This window comes from Oryza glaberrima, chromosome 3 (assembly GCF_000147395.1).
Source record: "Oryza glaberrima chromosome 3, OglaRS2, whole genome shotgun sequence".
NCBI classification, from domain to species: domain Eukaryota; kingdom Viridiplantae; phylum Streptophyta; class Magnoliopsida; order Poales; family Poaceae; genus Oryza; species Oryza glaberrima.
In genome coordinates this window covers 6,350,021-6,366,410 of record NC_068328.1, presented here as the reverse complement: position 1 = coordinate 6,366,410, position 16,390 = coordinate 6,350,021, and the positions used below count along the sequence as shown (strand labels likewise).

At 42.6% G+C, this 16,390-nt stretch overlaps 2 protein-coding genes across 6 annotated transcripts; one reads left to right on the top strand and one right to left on the bottom strand.

Annotated features, from left to right (window-relative positions):
- Positions 1 to 1,875: 1,875 nt before the first annotated feature.
- On the top strand, positions 1,876 to 5,913 carry LOC127767197 (glucan endo-1,3-beta-glucosidase 7-like). Of its 4 annotated transcripts, none has more exons than XM_052292456.1 (4): positions 1,876 to 2,211; positions 4,288 to 4,667; positions 4,742 to 5,365; positions 5,464 to 5,913. In XM_052292456.1, exons 1-4 carry the CDS (start codon positions 2,139 to 2,141, stop codon positions 5,671 to 5,673), a joined length of 1,287 nt encoding a protein of 428 aa, XP_052148416.1. In that variant the 5' UTR covers positions 1,876 to 2,138; the 3' UTR covers positions 5,674 to 5,913. The 4 variants fall into 4 exon arrangements, with proteins under 4 accessions (XP_052148416.1, XP_052148417.1, XP_052148415.1 ...); XM_052292457.1 differs by having other exon boundaries at positions 1,877 to 2,211; positions 4,742 to 5,359; XM_052292455.1 differs by having other exon boundaries at positions 1,879 to 2,211; positions 4,742 to 5,371.
- A 70-nt stretch (positions 5,914 to 5,983) lies between these two features.
- On the bottom strand, positions 5,984 to 13,858 carry LOC127767199 (uncharacterized). 2 transcript variants are annotated; one of them, XM_052292459.1, is made up of 15 exons: positions 13,441 to 13,858; positions 12,882 to 13,113; positions 12,091 to 12,170; positions 11,274 to 11,312; positions 10,719 to 10,737; positions 9,799 to 9,855; positions 9,092 to 9,219; positions 8,939 to 9,007; positions 8,450 to 8,535; positions 8,257 to 8,366; positions 7,706 to 7,756; positions 7,157 to 7,215; positions 6,822 to 6,866; positions 6,613 to 6,687; positions 5,984 to 6,505 (listed from the first exon to the last, which is right to left on the bottom strand). In XM_052292459.1, the coding sequence occupies exons 1-15, from the start codon at positions 13,537 to 13,539 to the stop codon at positions 6,389 to 6,391; spliced, it is 1,266 nt and encodes a 421-aa protein (XP_052148419.1). In that variant the 5' UTR covers positions 13,540 to 13,858; the 3' UTR covers positions 5,984 to 6,388. The 2 variants fall into 2 exon arrangements, with proteins under 2 accessions (XP_052148419.1, XP_052148420.1); XM_052292460.1 differs by lacking the exon at positions 9,799 to 9,855.
- Between the last annotated feature and the right edge of the window lie 2,532 nt (positions 13,859 to 16,390).

The window sequence follows — 16,390 nt, the reverse complement described above, 5'->3', positions numbered from 1 at the left end:
CCCGAAAATTTCACAGAAGAGGTTTTTTTACTGTTATTGAGGTTATGCAGTACCAAATTCTGATAATTGATCTGGCATCATCCAACGGTCAGAAATCGTCCGTACCTCATGGTACCGTACCTTCTCATTGAAGTGGTACTATGGGTGGGAGGGAATCTCTGTCATTTCCTGTTTCACGAGAGAAAAAAACGTCGGGACAGCAGCGGCGTGGTGGCTAGCTCGAGGGGGATAGCGGCGGGCTGGATGCACGGCGGCGACGGATGGGCAGGGACGACGAAGAGAGGATATCTGTTTTTGTTAGACTGATCATATCCCTGCTAAATCAATGGTTAGATTAGATTGGTACCTCATGTTACCTTTTCAAGGATGGAAAAGATGCTCTTCACAGACACTGTCACTTAACTCAGCCGAAGTCGAGGACGCCCAAGTCCACCATGGCCAGGCAGCCGATCCCCCGTGGCCGTGGGCCGTGGGTACCGCGGGCGTCCGTGACAAAGGGGACCCAGCCGCGCGTGGACACGGTGGCCTGGTAGCCTTGCTCTGCCTTGTGGACGATGGTGTGTTTAATTTGTGAGTTGTGAACTTGTGATAGAGCAACGGGCCAGTAACCACCGACGAGGAGGAGAGCATTCGCACTCATACGAGGTTGTCAGCAGCACAGGTCAAAGCTTCTTGTGCATACTACTGCAATTAACCGGGGCAATGATGAACAAGAGGTGAAACGCTGTTTTCTTCCCATATTTGCCATCATCCCCATCACGATCCGGGTGGCATTATGGCATATGGAATCGCTTTACCTCACTCAGCGAGCGCCAGCGGCTTAATAATTGGAGATGAGCACCGGTGATTAGTATACCCATTAATTACGACGATAACCACCCGTGTGGCTGTTTCCGCGCCACAACACGACTCGCCCATATTCGCCACTCGCTCGCTCATGCAATCCTGCTTAACGTCCATGACAGATTGTTGACAGACAGCAAAATCCCATCACCTCCCGAAACCAAAATTCCAGGTACGACGCTGATCTGCTCTCGCGAGTCAGGCTCACGGCACAACCGCACAGCCACATACTCGTCACGGGCCATCCTCGTGATGATATATTGACATGCACATTTTTTACACGTTCACGAAAAAGATAGAAGCAAGTACACCCGAGAACCGAGAACGATGTATTGCCTCCGTTCCCTTCCCTGATCAAAGCCGCTATTCGCCGTGCCGATCCACACTGCGGTTTTATTCTTAAAGCTTATGATTAAACTAACTGGTGAGAAAAAAATGGGTTCTCTAGCTTCTATCTTCTATTTTATTTTTTTTCTACAACTATAAATTCTAAAAGTCTAAGTGAAAATTTAGACGGTCTAGAGAAAATTATGTTATGCGATGATTTAAAAAAAATTGTAGCTATCAGAATCTCCTCTAAACAAGTCTTATGGCTCACCTGCTTATCACCATCATCTTTATGCTTGTGCTTATCAACTAAAATTTAAATTTTTAACTTTAAATTTAGAGTTTATTTTGGGATTTTTTTTATTGTTGCTTATTTTTTAGTCTTTGCTTTTAGATCGTTAAGAACACGTATATAAAAGTTTATTTACAAATTATTTTTCATTTGTAAATACTACCGTTTCGCTTTTTCCTCTTATATGCCGGGGCTGTATTTCTCGGCGAGTTGACGCACCAAAGGAGAGGGGAAAAAACGCATTGGCGGGCCGCGCCGCGCGTGTAGACGTGCGGTCAGAGGCAGGCACCGCGAGAAAGGAGGCGAGGCGACGGTGACCGCGGCTTCTCCCGCACACAACCCTTGTCGTCGTCGTCGTCCCTGTCCTGTGCTGCCGTCCCCACGGTGTCACCTCGCGCCCCGCCGCTTTCTCTCCTCTTATTTTACGCAGCAAGCAAGGGGGCCAAAGACTGCATCGACGACTCGCCTCCTCCTCCTCCTTCCTGGCCTCTTTCCTCCTTGTCTTCTTCTTTGCCTCTCCCATTGCCAGTTTGCCACTCGAGCTCCTTTGAGTCTTCGACCATTTCACTGATCCCAAGTAGTAGCCATAATTGGACTCGAACATCTGAGAAGCTGCGGCGAGATTGCATCAAGCAGTAGGATTCTTGTTGCTAGTAGCTTGGCTGGCAGTGGTGGCATGGGGGCGAGGAGGTGGCTGGATGCTGCTGTCATCTCTGGGCTGCTGCAAGCGCTCCTCTTCCACTTGGCAAGTAAGTTCTTTCCGCGCTAGAGCGCTTCTTTCTCACTCAAGCTGTCTCCTGCGAATTGTGCCAGTGATTCGTTGCTTCTTGTACATCATTGACATGCTACCTTGTTGTTTCTTATCGCGGTGAAAGTTTTGATTTCGTTTTTGCATTTTGTTGGTAGATAGATAGATGAAATGGTATCACCGAATCATCTTCAGATCATGGTTCGCTCGCTGGATGCTTATTAACTGGTTAGCTTAGTTCGGTTTTGGAATAGTGGAACAATGGCTTCACTTTCGTTGTGATTCTTTGTTCCTCGAATTAGCGTACTGCACTAGAATACTTTAGTCAGTTCAGCGAAGTGGTAGGACGAAATTCTGCGTCGTTTTTACGGATGCAGGTTACTCATTCGTGCGGAGTTACCGAACCTTTTCTAGCTTCCGGAATGGTGAGCAAAGAAGATGGCGATTGATGGCACAATTTTTTTTCTAATAAATAGGTGGGGAGGATTTGATGAGATCTTACTTTTTTGCTCCGAGAAATTGAGATTTCGCCAACACGAGGGGCAAAGTGGGGAGAGAAATGGAGTTTCTCTGCCACGACTCCTGATCATATTCCCAACGCCTAGATAAAGAGAGGAATTATTTTGGGATTGCATTCAAAAGCGACGGTTAATTATACAGAACACCATATATTGTTTGTTAGAGAAAACTCTTTATTTAATACCTAAAGCACTTATCAGTCTACATAACGTATGAAATCGGTTATTGTGCCCCTAAAGTACGAAAAGCGTTCCACATAATGTATTCTATAGTTTCTGGGAGGTACTTTTAAGCTAGTTAAAGAGATATGATATTAGGGGCGTGTGTGTGTGTGTTTATATATATATGTATATATATATATATATATGTATATATATATATATATGTATATATATGTGTGTGTATATATATATGTGTATATATATATATATGTTTATAGAGATAAGTGTACGCATGTGTATGAACATTTACGTTTATACCGTGTTCGAAAAAAACAACATATCAAAGTTGTTTGGAAGTTTTTTTTATTTTCTAAAGAAACATGTGAGGATGGTTTGTAAGTGTTCTTTTAGGCGGTGATGCGACCGAGTGGTATTGTTTGCATGACAGACACGTTAACCAATTTCAGCCGAATAGTTCAATCACTAACTTTCTCCGATCACGTTACTTCTTTCCTAAGCCGCTATAGTTAGGAGTAAAAATGCATTTAATCAATTACATCCTCATGTCACTGTGTGTTCGTCGTGGTCCCGGTGGACAAAACCACTCTACAGGTTATTTGAACCAATTTCATACTTTTGGGAGATAATTTACCCGGTTGTTCCATACTTTATAGGATTAATCAGACTTTTTCAACGCTTTATTCTCAAACGGTAGAAATGGTAAGAAGCCGTTGTGCTATGGCTGTTGACTTTGTAGCTAAACATTGCAGAGACCCGAAGTTGACTCTTCCTTTTTTTTGAAAAAGAAAAAAAGAACAGAGCAACTTGGCATGAACTGTAATCTGCGCTAGCTGCATATGAACCATGCTCAATTTACATTGGCCTGGTGAGGTGACTTTTACCAACGATTCGCATTGAGTACACCAAAAGGGTTGGTCAAGGAATCTAGCAAATACCAAATCAAATATCCTATGCCAACACTCGTGGGCGCAAGATCCATCACCTAACGGCCGCTAGAATAGTTGGAGGCTTTATTTTGGGGGAGAATAATTCGAACTTGACCAACAGGCAACAGCTCTCGCCATTGGCCAAACAAAGAGGAACAATGATCACGCTTCACGCCCGGCAGCATTTGACAGATAATGGCTGCCCCAAAGAGGCCAAAGCTGTACAACGCAGCTCGTCCTGTTGCTATCCAACTACTGCTCTGGAGGTAGTACGTTTGCATGTGCTCTCACCACTGCCATATGCTTAACGTGACAATTAAGTAATTATTAGCAGATGCTGCGCGTACGAAGTTTGCGACAGCGTTGGCCATGCGAATTTGTATGTGAAATGAATTTTGCTGAAATTTTGTAAACTTGGATTTCTCATGCGAGTTTGATTGATATTTGCAGCGTCGCAGTCGTTCATCGGAGTGAACTATGGGACGATAGCCGACAACCTCCCGCCGCCGGCGTCGACGGCCAACCTGCTGAAGTCGACGTCCATCGGCAAGGTCCGCCTCTACGAGCCCCAGCCGGACCTCGTCGCCGCGCTCGCGGGCTCCAACATCTCCATCCTCCTCGGCGTCCCGAACGGCGACGTCCCCAACCTCGCGTCCTCCCCGGCGGCAGCGTCGGCCTGGGCTGCCGCGAACATCCCGACCACGGTGCCCGTCTCCGCCATCTCCGTCGGCAACGAGCTGCTCAACTCCGGCGATCCCACCCTCGCGCCGCAGCTCCTCCCCGCCATGCAGAACCTCCTCGCCGCGCTCCCCGCCGGCTCAACCACCAAGGCACGTATCTCATCACAGCATCTCTACGTACGCATCGCGGTGGTTTCTTGAACGAGTTTGCGGTTGACTAGCAGATCTCGACCGTGCATTCCATGGCGGTGCTCTCGTCGTCGGACCCGCCGTCGTCGGGCGCGTTCCACGCCGACCTCGCCGGGAGCCTGGACCCGGTGCTGGACTTCCTGAAGCAGAACGGCGCGCCGTTCATGATCAACCCGTACCCGTACTTCGCCTACGCCTCCGACACGCGGCCGGAGACGCTGGCGTTCTGCCTGTTCCAGCCGAACCCGGGGCGCGTCGACGCCGGGTCAGGGCTCACCTACACCAACATGTTCGACGCGCAGCTGGACGCCATCCGCGCGGCGCTGGACGCCAAGGGGTACAGCGGCGTGGACATCGTCATCGCCGAGACCGGGTGGCCGTACAAGGGCGACGCCGACGAGGGCGGCGCCACGGTGGACAACGCCAGGGCGTACAACGGCAACCTCGTCGCGCACCTCAAGTCGCAGGTCGGCACGCCGCGGACGCCAGGCAAATCGGTGGACACGTACCTCTTCGCGCTCTACGACGAGGACCTCAAGGGTGGGCCGGAGTCCGAGCGGTCGTTCGGCCTCTACCGGACTGACCTCACGGCGAACTACGACATCGGGCTCGCCGCCGCTCCCGGCACGGCGGCTCCGGCCACCGTTACTCCAGTTACGGTGCAGGTTTCATCGATGCTCGTTGCCTACCGATTCTTTGGATCGAATGGAATGGACGTCCCTGATCTGATCTCCATGTCTTTTTTTGGTTTTTGCAGAACACGCCGCAGCCGAGCAGAGGGATGACGCCGACGGGGTACTGTGTGACGGCGGCCGGCGTGCCGGGGACGACGCAGGGGCAGCAGGTGCCGCAGACCAGCTCGTGCTACATCCCCGCAGGCGCGGTTTCGCGGCGAGCTGACGCCGCCGTGCGCCGGCTTGTTTGGCTTGGAGTATTGCTTTGCCTGGTGACTTTAGTCCGCAAGTAGATGGCTGCGTAGGTACACTCCCTCCCTCCCAAAAAAAGACAAACCCTGATTTTCGTGTCTAACGTTTGACCCTCCGTCTTATTTGAAAAAATTATGAAAAAAAATTAAAAAGACAAGTCACGCATAAAATATTAATCATGTTTTATCATCTAACAACAATGAAATTACGAATTATAAAAAAATTTCATATGAGACGGATAGTCAAAGTTGAACACGAAAATTTAGGGTTTGCCTTTTTTTTTTTTTAGGATGGAGGGAGTACGTACTAGGTACCCGTCACCTGCTAAGAGGAAAAGACACGTACTCCACATACTTTTGTAACCAACTTGGTATCATTGTGCATATGAATAGTGACATGTCACTAGATAATATTTCTACGAAGTTGCACATAATCGAATGATTAAGCTTTCAGGTACCTACTTGCCATTCTTCCACCTGCCAGCCAGCAGCCACCATTCATTAGAGTGCAAAAAATATCATGTTCTGTAGATTGCATGAGCCATGACGTGCTTTTATCTACAAAACTAACTAATTATCAGTTTCATGTATGCACAGCCTGTCTAAACATGCACCGTCCACCTTTTGTGCCAGAAAGCACAGCGAGCCGCTCGCACCAAATTTGACAGAAACATGGCACCAAGGCACCTATCTTCTCAGGTGGAACTTTTGTGCTTGAAAAGTTCGTATGTTGTCACTGCTGGAAACATCAGCATAGTCATGAGTTAAGTTTGTTCCAAAGATAGGCGGCTCTTCTTATGATTAGGTCTGCTGACGAGCCTTCTGCATATGCTTCCAAAGCTCGCAAGAGTTTTATGAATTTGGCTCCATCATCCTGAAGAAGCATTGCGGGCAAGAATAACAGTGTAAGCAGGAATCAGAGGGACAAACTTTAGTAATGGTTTAGTTGTTTTCATAAATATATGATGCTACAATTGCTACCTTTGGCTTCTGAAACACAATATCCGATGTCTTAAAAGGAACCATATAGGATGGAAGGTCAGAACGTAATGTGGCCTACAAGAAGTGTAAATTCAATGAGAAGAGTCTGGTTGAGATAGAATCTCACAATATAATATGGAAGATGATGGCATTTCATGATTCATCAAGACAATAGAAAGGACTTTTGAGCAACATCAAAAAAAGATTACCAGGCTTTTGCAAAGCATTGCTTGTTCAGATTGAGATATCAAAGCCTGTAAAGGACCACACCAAATATGATTTGCTCAACCATTTGAGAAGTCATAAGATAAAAAATGATATATTTGACAAGAGAGTATGTGCAATCAACATTCAAGAAGATATCATATTATACTAAAGGGTAAAATATCAATGCCATTTAATGGGGTCATTGTATTGCGCTGTTTAGTGAAACAAAAGCGTCATGCAACCCAGTTTCTGTATCTTGGCATTTCTGTGCATAAGTGCATGCTGATAAATGCGAAGAGGGGATATCTCATCTAATGTATAATATTAAGAATGATACCTGTTTAATTCGTTCTTCCTCAACTTCATCCACAGATTTCAACAGATTCTCCAAGGAACCTATGTGAGTACCAATAAAATGACAAAGTTATAACTTTTGGAGAATTGCAGGATTATCAGGACAGCTAATATGCCCACTATTTCCTAACTCAAAACATAGAATACTTGGATTCCAAATATAAGTTATTCTAGATTTATGTACAGGGATAATAAAGTACATCAAACGACCTTGTTACCCTTCACTTATACCACATTGAATAATGTGAATTATTCACGGAAGAAAGGGAGGAGTAAAAGGTGGCTAGAAGTTTAGGATGACTTACATTTAGGAAAGACTTGAGAAAGCTAAAAACTACTTATATTTTTTAGGGGAGTAGAACTTAATAACCAAGACTAAACAGGTAGATTGATCACAGGGAAATCATGAACTTTTCAATCTTGAGTAGTTTGAGTGTATACAAGCAGTCCTTTATTAGAACAGAATGTGTTTAGCTCGAGTGGTTCGCACCAAGGCGACAATCTAAAAAAAACTTTAAAGAGAAGAACATACCAAACTTAGTTATCAGTTTTACCGCATTAATATCTCCAATCCCTTCAACTCCTGAAAAAGAACATGGTTCCGGTCACATCATAAACAACTTGGTCGATAGACTACCATATATAGAAAATTAGCTTACGAATCTGCATTGCACTGGTGAAGTGTTGGTAACGTACAAACATATATCATAACATGAAATAATTTTCAGACATTCTATCATGCAACCACCATTTTCTTCGGCAAGCACATTATATACAGTGTATGAACTTTATTTTCTATCACATTATCAACTTAAAAATACTTTGACACATCAAAATCGTGTGCAACTGTGGTCCATTTTTCTGTTTTAGAGCTGAAATGAAAGATATTGGACAAGAAAAACAAAGGTAGCCAAGCACAAGAATTTATTGCGAGAAATAAATAAATAAATACAACCCAATGCAGACCAAAGTTTAGTATCCTTTCTCTCATAGGTTTCATAGCTACCAACAAAAATTAGTCTGAAAGAAGAATGGATGTCAGAACAGATGTGTAGCATAAGGCACAATAGAAATAAAGGGTACCTGGTATATTGTCGGCTTTATCTCCAGAAAGCGCAACAACGTCAACAAACTGTGATGGTTTCAGTGCTCCATATCTCTTGACAAAGTCTTCAACTCCAAATGAAACCATCCTCCATGTCCAAATAAAAACGATTAGCTATTAGAGTATTCCAGTAAGCATGCAAGAAAGGCAAAAAAAACCAAGTACACTTACCCAGAACCACGAGGAGCAATCCTCAGCAAACGTAAAGAAGGTGAAAGAATTTGGAAGAAGTCTTTATCAGGGGAGACAATCCGTACCTTCAAATAAGGACCAGAGTACACAATAAGATATCATATCCAACACACTGCAACGGCATCACATTTTAGTTACACTGTATTACTTGCATTTTTGTTACAAAATTCAACATACCTATGACTTAATTCCAGACATTCAGTTTTGTCATGTGCAATTGGAAAAGTTAGTTATGAATCAACTTTTACAAAATTTCAATCATTTCAAAACAAATAAAAACAGTTTCAGTGAATCTATAACACCTCAGCAGTTTATAAGTACTAACTTTTGTAAATGATGTGAAAGATTAAAGACGGCACTGGAGAACGATTCATGAAGAGAGATACTTATGAAATATCCATTGAGAATATTGAAGAACAATTCATGAATAAAATGTTCACAAATAATCACAGTAGAAAGTTTTATTACCTTGTAGCCTGCAGATACACTGCTGACAGCTAGTGTGCCAATAACATCATCAGCTTCGACACCAGGAACCTACAACCATCATTTAAGAACTCAAATGAAAATATATAATAAAGAATATAATGCCAATCATACACTTGCTAATATATCTTTTACCTCAATCACTTTGATTGACATCGCTTTAATAGATGCCTTCAAGTATTGCATGCCCTGGACAATGGTGTCTGGTGTCGGGATGCGGTTGCTCTTGTAGGAAGGGTATAACATGTGACGAAAAGTCATTCCTGAAAAAAAAAAGACAGTTTCATGCTTTTATAGGATTGAAAACATTGCAAGACATTACTTCCAATTGAAATTTTAATTGTTCTTCAGTGTACAACTATATAAGAGTAATAGAAAAAGAAAGTAAAATGGGAAATAAGTAAGATGGATTGTTCCAGCCCAGCAGGCTAGAAACAAGTCCAGTCTCCAGAAGCCCCAAAGCAAATACAGATGAGCCAGGGTACACAAGTGTAAAAACCATATATAGTATTAAACTATCATTCCCAAATATAAAATGAAATATTATCGTATTATTCTACTAGGGGAAAAGAAAAGGATGATTTGAAATAGGATCAGAAATAAGCAGTATCTCTCTAAAAGTCATAAAAGAAATGAAAGGCAGGCATTTGGAAGGTCATGTTAAATCACTCCTACTGCTTTGATACTTGGCTAAGTAATGGACTAACATAAAGTGCGACATAAATCCAGGACATCCATCACATAAAGATGTGGTTATGCCTAAAATCTTAGATGAATCCAACGGTTACATTCTCCCATGAATCCCATGATCCTATCAAGTTACTTCAGTATATCACTCTTACCTTTTGCCATGTGACATTCTTTGGATGGCATGGCAGTATAATGACCATAAGGGACTCCTGAAAAGAAAAGTTTGGCCACTTATTTGTTACTCTAAGAATTTTAAGGAAATGTATCATTTCAAATTTCGTAGTAAAGATGCCGGGATTTTTCTTATGATCTAATAAATCAGGGGATGTAGATCCAAACAAGTAGAATCCCTCCACAGAAACATTTATATGGATTTAAACTTAAGCCATGCATCTTGAATTGAACTATATTAGATAAAATCACATGGGAGGCCAATAACATTTATTTGTTGTCATATCAAAATCTACAAATACTATCCTTTGTGCAGAAAAAAAAAGGGAAATCATAGTACACTTCAACAAGGATTAGTAAGAAAAGAAAGTGAGGAAAAAGCCAGTTGTTCCAATCAGCAATTAAAGGAACAAATCAGAGAATGGGATATATGAGCAGGAAAGAGGAAGGTTTTGTCTTAATATATTGCATTTCTTAAAAAGACAGATGGAGAATTTTTGTTTCTTTCCTGATTCATATTATTTCTCAGCTACTACTCTGTCTTGATATGAGTTACATACACAAGAAATTCTTCAAGAGCATGTATGTTTTAAGCCAGGATTTAAGGACAGATTTGACATTATATGAAGAGGTGACAGAGACTCAAGATTCCTTGAGCTCTGTTTCCAGGAGGCTAGACCTCCCATTACAGGCACTGCTGACCACTGCCACCATCCGTTGCCATTTAACAAGTTGCAGACAGGACAAGATCTCATGCTACGTATGCTCAAAGCTTACAGAGAAAAATGTACCAAATGTTTGCTGCAGAGAGCAATCAACAAACAATCACAGCAAAATACTTAAATAATAAAGTGAAAGTTTACTCAGTGAATATGAGAATTATCCAATTGAAGAAGCTCACCATCATGGTCAAACACCACCTGCATATGTGTTCAAAGTACCATAAGGAAAAGGAATGCTAAGAGGCATAAAACATAAAACCACATACAGAAACAAACTGTGGTTTCTACAAATGATGCTTACACTGCACCTGGTTATTGGTTTCCTAGCAGTAAGCCAGTAACCTCTAAATATTCTGGAAATATTAAGTATTATGTTCCAGTATAATGGTAAAATAAATACTCCTTTGGCGCATTGGCCCTTGAATCCTTAATTATGGGCTAAACATACAATTTAAGTTGCTTATATGCACTTCTCATTACCATGGTTTAGCACCATGTGTTAATGCTCCCCAGTTCCTAAGGATAGACATGAAACTTTCACATTTTGTTAGCAAGAAATATGATTGGAATTGCAAGGGGTGTCTGTGATCTTAGTTATATATAAGGGTTTTAAAAATTCTCTATGATTCATCCAACAATGTTCTAAAACACTTTATTTTAACAAAAGTTCCATGAGAAAATGACAGATATGAACAAGACCATATCATTTTAGGCTACAAAAAAGATGAGCATACCGCTGCATGAGATGGAATGAACTCCAGCATATCTAGAACCTGGAGATATAAAAAGCAATGTAGTTATAATAGGGATCACACATGTTATAAACAAAATCAAGTGGAATCACAACAAAGGAACGCATGCCATAAAATATTACAACGAGAAAAGAAGATTCTGTGTAGAGGCAGAAGGTTAACATGTTGAATTGTAACACCGCCACATGATAAAAATCTATAACGATCCACAAAGGACAGATGTCAACCGGGGATAAACTTATGAGGCTAACATATACTCCTTTTTTTTTCAAACAGGCGATGTTTTTAGTAAATCATCAGTTTCCAACAACTCCAAATACCAACAGTTCATCTCAAGCATACTAAAGAAAAAAGTGTATCTTCTGTCATCACACTTATTCATCGCAAGTAAGTCTTATCTCATGCTGGTTCATTAAACAATGCCACTTAAAGACAGCATGTGTGTCAAAATTTCACTACCCAATCCACGTTTTGCAACATAGCAGTTTGAAAACCTTGCTTATCTACAAAAGACGTTGCTTAATATTTCTCCACTTCAACAATGTTGCACTTCCTACTTGTACGATGATAGATTTGTAATGAGAACAAAATACAAACACATGTACCATAGTCAACCTTAACTAGAAACACAGATGAAGACCATTGTGCTAGAAGCCTAGAAGATGCGTTTCAGACGAACATTAGGTGAAGCAACCAAAAAAAAGGACTATCATTAAAGGGACCCGGAAAACGAACTATGAATAAATTTAAGCTTATTAACAAGTATGCCACAAAAAAATCTATAAAAAAATATACTTACCAGTGACAGAGCTTTAAATATAGTTAAAACCCAGTCTCCATTTCCATCAGCATGCTCCAATTGACCATGCTGCAGCTGTGCTGCATACATGAGGAAAAAAAATAAAGCTGTTGAATCCAACAATTAATGCAATTGGGCACCTAACTCCAAATTAACCCTGGATTTTAGTGCTCTTTAATGTGAGCAGCTGAACCAGTTTTGTGCAGAAAAATACTATGGTAGTTTTGCAAAACATGATTTTGTTTGAGTGCCTTTGACATGATTATCCTAAAGGAATTAGAAAGGAACATACTACCGGAAACCAATAATGAAACTTTCTGCTGCTTATAAGATGCTATGACAGCATAGCACAGTTCAACAAGACAGATATATACTGAGATAATGGATGGGTGTTCTCAGGGTAGGAAAGCAGCAGAGAAGTTAAACCACAAAAAACCATGCCCATATTTTTTTTATCAAAAGATCATGCCCAAATTATGAGAATAAATTGAGAAAATGTTTTCATGTCATGAAATAAAACATCAAGTGTGGGCACATGTACAACTTCTTTTGCCCTTTGTGCATATGTGTCTGTGTGTATCTAGGACATATTGCAACATTCTGTTGTACCTTCACATTATAGGAAGAATAAAAATGTTCAGTTCCCATGTATTAATCATGCCAGTGGAATTTAGTTTAAACATAAATATCAAAACACTTATTTTCTAAACATGCATTTACCTTGATAAGGAGGAGAAGCCAAACATAATATACCAATACAGATGTAACAAAGAGAATCAGGAAACATTTACCCAATATCTTGTAGTAGGATCTGTACATTACTGAGGTTCCATCAACAAGCATTATTCTACTCTTTGAAGGGTCAGCATGAGCTACACTATCACTAGGATTCGGAGAAGTTGTCAACAAGCTTGAGGGCAAGCTATCATCATATAATGGAATTCGTGGAGTGTTCTCCATGGATGGTCCTTGAAAATTCTCGATCATGTCTGTGATTGGCAATACGGACTGTTCCGAGAAACCCTGATATTACATAGAAAATTTCAGTAACATTAATTATCTTACATTCAAATCATTGGATTGAATGACAGTGTGACCGTATATAACCCTTGAATAACTATCATCTATAATAAGAGAAAAAAAATGTTTGGATAGTCTAATTTGCAGCATAACATTACAACAGTGGCCCGATGAACAACAAACATTGGCAATGTCATTGAAGCATTGGTGGAATGGCTGTGCGCTGCCCAAACCTCATTGCGTCTAGCTAATATGCTGATTGTTTTCGATTCGTGCACTCCCCAAGGAAAAGGGATCAGAAGGAAGAGAAGGGGGCGCTATAGCATGTACCTTCCTGGAAACCGCGACCGGCAATGGGGCTCGCCGCGCGGCGGCGCGGAAGAGGAGGAAGCGGGGCGCCGTGCTGGCACGGAGGCAGCAACACGCCATCGCCAGATGCCAACCTCTCCCCCGTCGCCCCCACGAGGGTTAGGGTTCTGGAGCACGTGGATTGATTGGTGGGAGGGGATGGAGGCGAAGGCGTTCGACGAAATGCGCGAGTGGCGGCTGGCGGGGGAACCAGACGACTGGAGCAGAGACTGCTAGATGAGGAGGAGCCACTCTTCACCGCACTCCCCACGGCGAGCAAGCCGCACTTCACCGTGGACCACCGCGAGCGCGCCCCCTCCCGCGCCTCACGGCGAGCGCCGCCGCCCCTCCCTGTGAGGTCGCGACTTGTGATGCTCAGGATTTTCTCCGCCCTCCAGGACTTCCGCCTGAGTTCGATTCTATAGTGAAATGCGATTAGAAGGGTTTTGGAGGAAAAAAAAATATTACAAAATCAATTAAAAAAAATAACTAAGTCATTTGTTTGTCTGTAGTATATATTGTTTTAAAGAGATTTTTATAGAATAGAAAAGAAAACTCTTCATATTTTGAAGAAATCTGGCATTAGGTATAACTTAATATTTTATGAAAAAAAACTTTTGAAACGTATAATCTTCCTCTCTCGTCGTAACATCATTTAACCATGTTTATCAACCACAACTAAGTTTTAATGTTAAACTTGATTTTAAAGTTAATTTTGGGTGGACGAGGAGAGGAAAGGGAGTTTCTCGTAGTCTATTTTCAACATTGGTTTCAATCATAAATAATACATATATAAAAATTGTACCTATAAATTATTGTTGTCTCTTCTTTTATTTATCTATAGGTTATCAGCCATAGATTAATCAATTGGAATGTTGTTTTTTCGTATTTTTGTGTGAGACATCCATATTATTGTTTTGAGCAATTCTAAGGTTTTATCTGCTTTATACTATCTCTGTCCCAAAATATAAAAACCTAGGTAGTAGGATTCAATAAGTCATGGTAGTGACAGAGCCAGTGGCACCGTCAAGTCTACACAACCAATAATGTTTTATGGTGCTCCATCCATTTATCCTATATTCCTTTAAAGTTGATCCCCGCTAACTATAATTAATACCATTTTTCTACTTTGTGGTGCATCCACATCACCAGAATTGTTTACCCCCGTTAGATTTTATTTTCAAGGCTGTGATTAGTCTAGATGTAGTTTCGGTCTGCAGACCACAACCTATCAAGTGAGTCTAGCCCAGCGAGGAGGCCGGCCCCAAACCAATTAACTCCCATGATTTTTTTTTGAGAGGTACTCCCATGATAATTGGGTTGCATGCATCGCTTAATTTTCTATCTTAATTACTACCACCTGTAGAATCGAGATGTCGACTAGAGGGGGGTGAATAGGCGATTTAAAACTAAATAACACCTAATCAAAACTAACCTAAGTTGCTAGGCTTGGTGAGGGTAAACTCTAACTAAACAACTAAGTTATGTTTTGCAAACCTAGGGTGATAGTGGCTCAATTATATCTCTAGGAAAGTAAATCACACTCCTATGTCAAAGTTTTGCAATCCTAGAGTGAAATGATCTCAAGTATGTCTCTAGAAATGTAAATTGCACAAATGTAAATACGACAATCAAATGAGACAAGGAGACAAGAGATTTTTCACTGAGGTTCGGAAACTCGCCGGTTTCCTACTCCCCGTTGAGGCAAGCCCAACTCCACCGCTCAACCACGAAGCCACCGCACGCCCCCTTCGTCAAGGGATGGGCAAGGCGGGAGCCGGCCCACGGAGAGGACTACCCAAGCCTCGATCACTAGGGTAGTTCTTCCTTCACTCCGAAGGTGGTGAACCCAAACCACTCACAAACCGGCGCCAGGCCTCCTCCACAATCTTCTCGGAAAGGTCACCGGGCAACTCCTCCACAAGCCGTCTAGGAGGCGGCAACCTCCAAGAGTAACAAGCAATGACCCGGCGTGGAGATGATCAAGTGCAACACTAGCTATACAATGGAAGCAAATGCATTTGACTTTTGGCTAAACAACCCTCTAACACACTAGATGGATGAACACAAAGCTCAAGTGAGTGTGAGAGAAGTGCAAGGGGTGTATGCAATTGAATTAGGTGCCAAGAGAGCCCCCTTGCTGCTGGTGGGGGATTATTTATACTCCCACCCACCAAAACTAGCCGTTGGGAGCGAAATCCCCCAACTCTGTGCTCTACCGGTCTGACCGGAGGTATGTGGCCGGTCAGACTGTGCTACTCTGCAACGGCTAGAAAACTAGCCGTTGTAGCCCTGTCAGAGGGCCCCATCGGCCTGGTCAGTCAGACCGACATGGGGTGGCCGGTCAGACCGCCATCGGCTCGGTCTGACCGAATACGGCTCCGTCGGCTCTGTATCGGCCATCCCGAGCAGCACCATCCCGGCCTCCAGGGGGCCGGTCTGACCGCGCATGTGCCGCCGGTCAGACCGGCCTTATGCGTCGGTCAGACCGCCTTCTTGCGGCCGGTCAGACCGGCCAGGGCACGCCGGTCAGACCGCCACTATGTGGCCGGTCTGACTGCCCCTGGTCAGGCCGAACCCAGTGAAGTGTGTGTGTGAAATGTGAGCACAAGTCTAAATGCATAATGACCTAATGTGGCAATTAAAATCATCTCTTTGCTAGGTCATTACCCTTCTTAATAGTACGGTGAAACTAAAAATAAACTAGCAAATTTGATCGCCCTACACCTCGATCAATTCTAAATTAAAGCGCTAGTTTTACCGTCTTCTTTCCCTTTGCTTTGCGCCGTCAATTTTAATCCATCGATAATCATCCATGCGCACATATGATGTGGACCTAACTTAAAATGTATAGCTCAAAGACAATGGTTAGTCCACAATTAGCGCTTGTCATTAATTACCAAAATTAACACCGGAGGCCTAGATGCTTCAA

Bases quoted from the DNA above. Each gene is read 5' to 3' on its own strand.
- LOC127767197 (XM_052292455.1), top strand. From the start codon at position 2,139: ATGGGGGCGAGGAGGTGGCTGGATGCTGCTGTCATCTCTGGGCTGCTG. The intron at 2,212-4,287 runs GTAAGTTCTTTC...TGATATTTGCAG, and splicing joins GCTCCTCTTCCACTTGGCAA to CGTCGCAGTCGTTCATCGGA. The intron at 5,372-5,463 runs GTTTCATCGATG...TGGTTTTTGCAG, and splicing joins TTACTCCAGTTACGGTGCAG to AACACGCCGCAGCCGAGCAG.
- LOC127767199 (XM_052292459.1), bottom strand. From the start codon at position 13,539: ATGGCGTGTTGCTGCCTCCGTGCCAGCACGGCGCCCCGCTTCCTCCTC. The intron at 8,367-8,449 runs GTAAGTGTACTT...TTGGACATGGAG, and splicing joins ATTGCTCCTCGTGGTTCTGG to GATGGTTTCATTTGGAGTTG. The intron at 6,688-6,821 runs GTAATCTTTTTT...CACTTCTTGTAG, and splicing joins CAATGCTTTGCAAAAGCCTG to GCCACATTACGTTCTGACCT.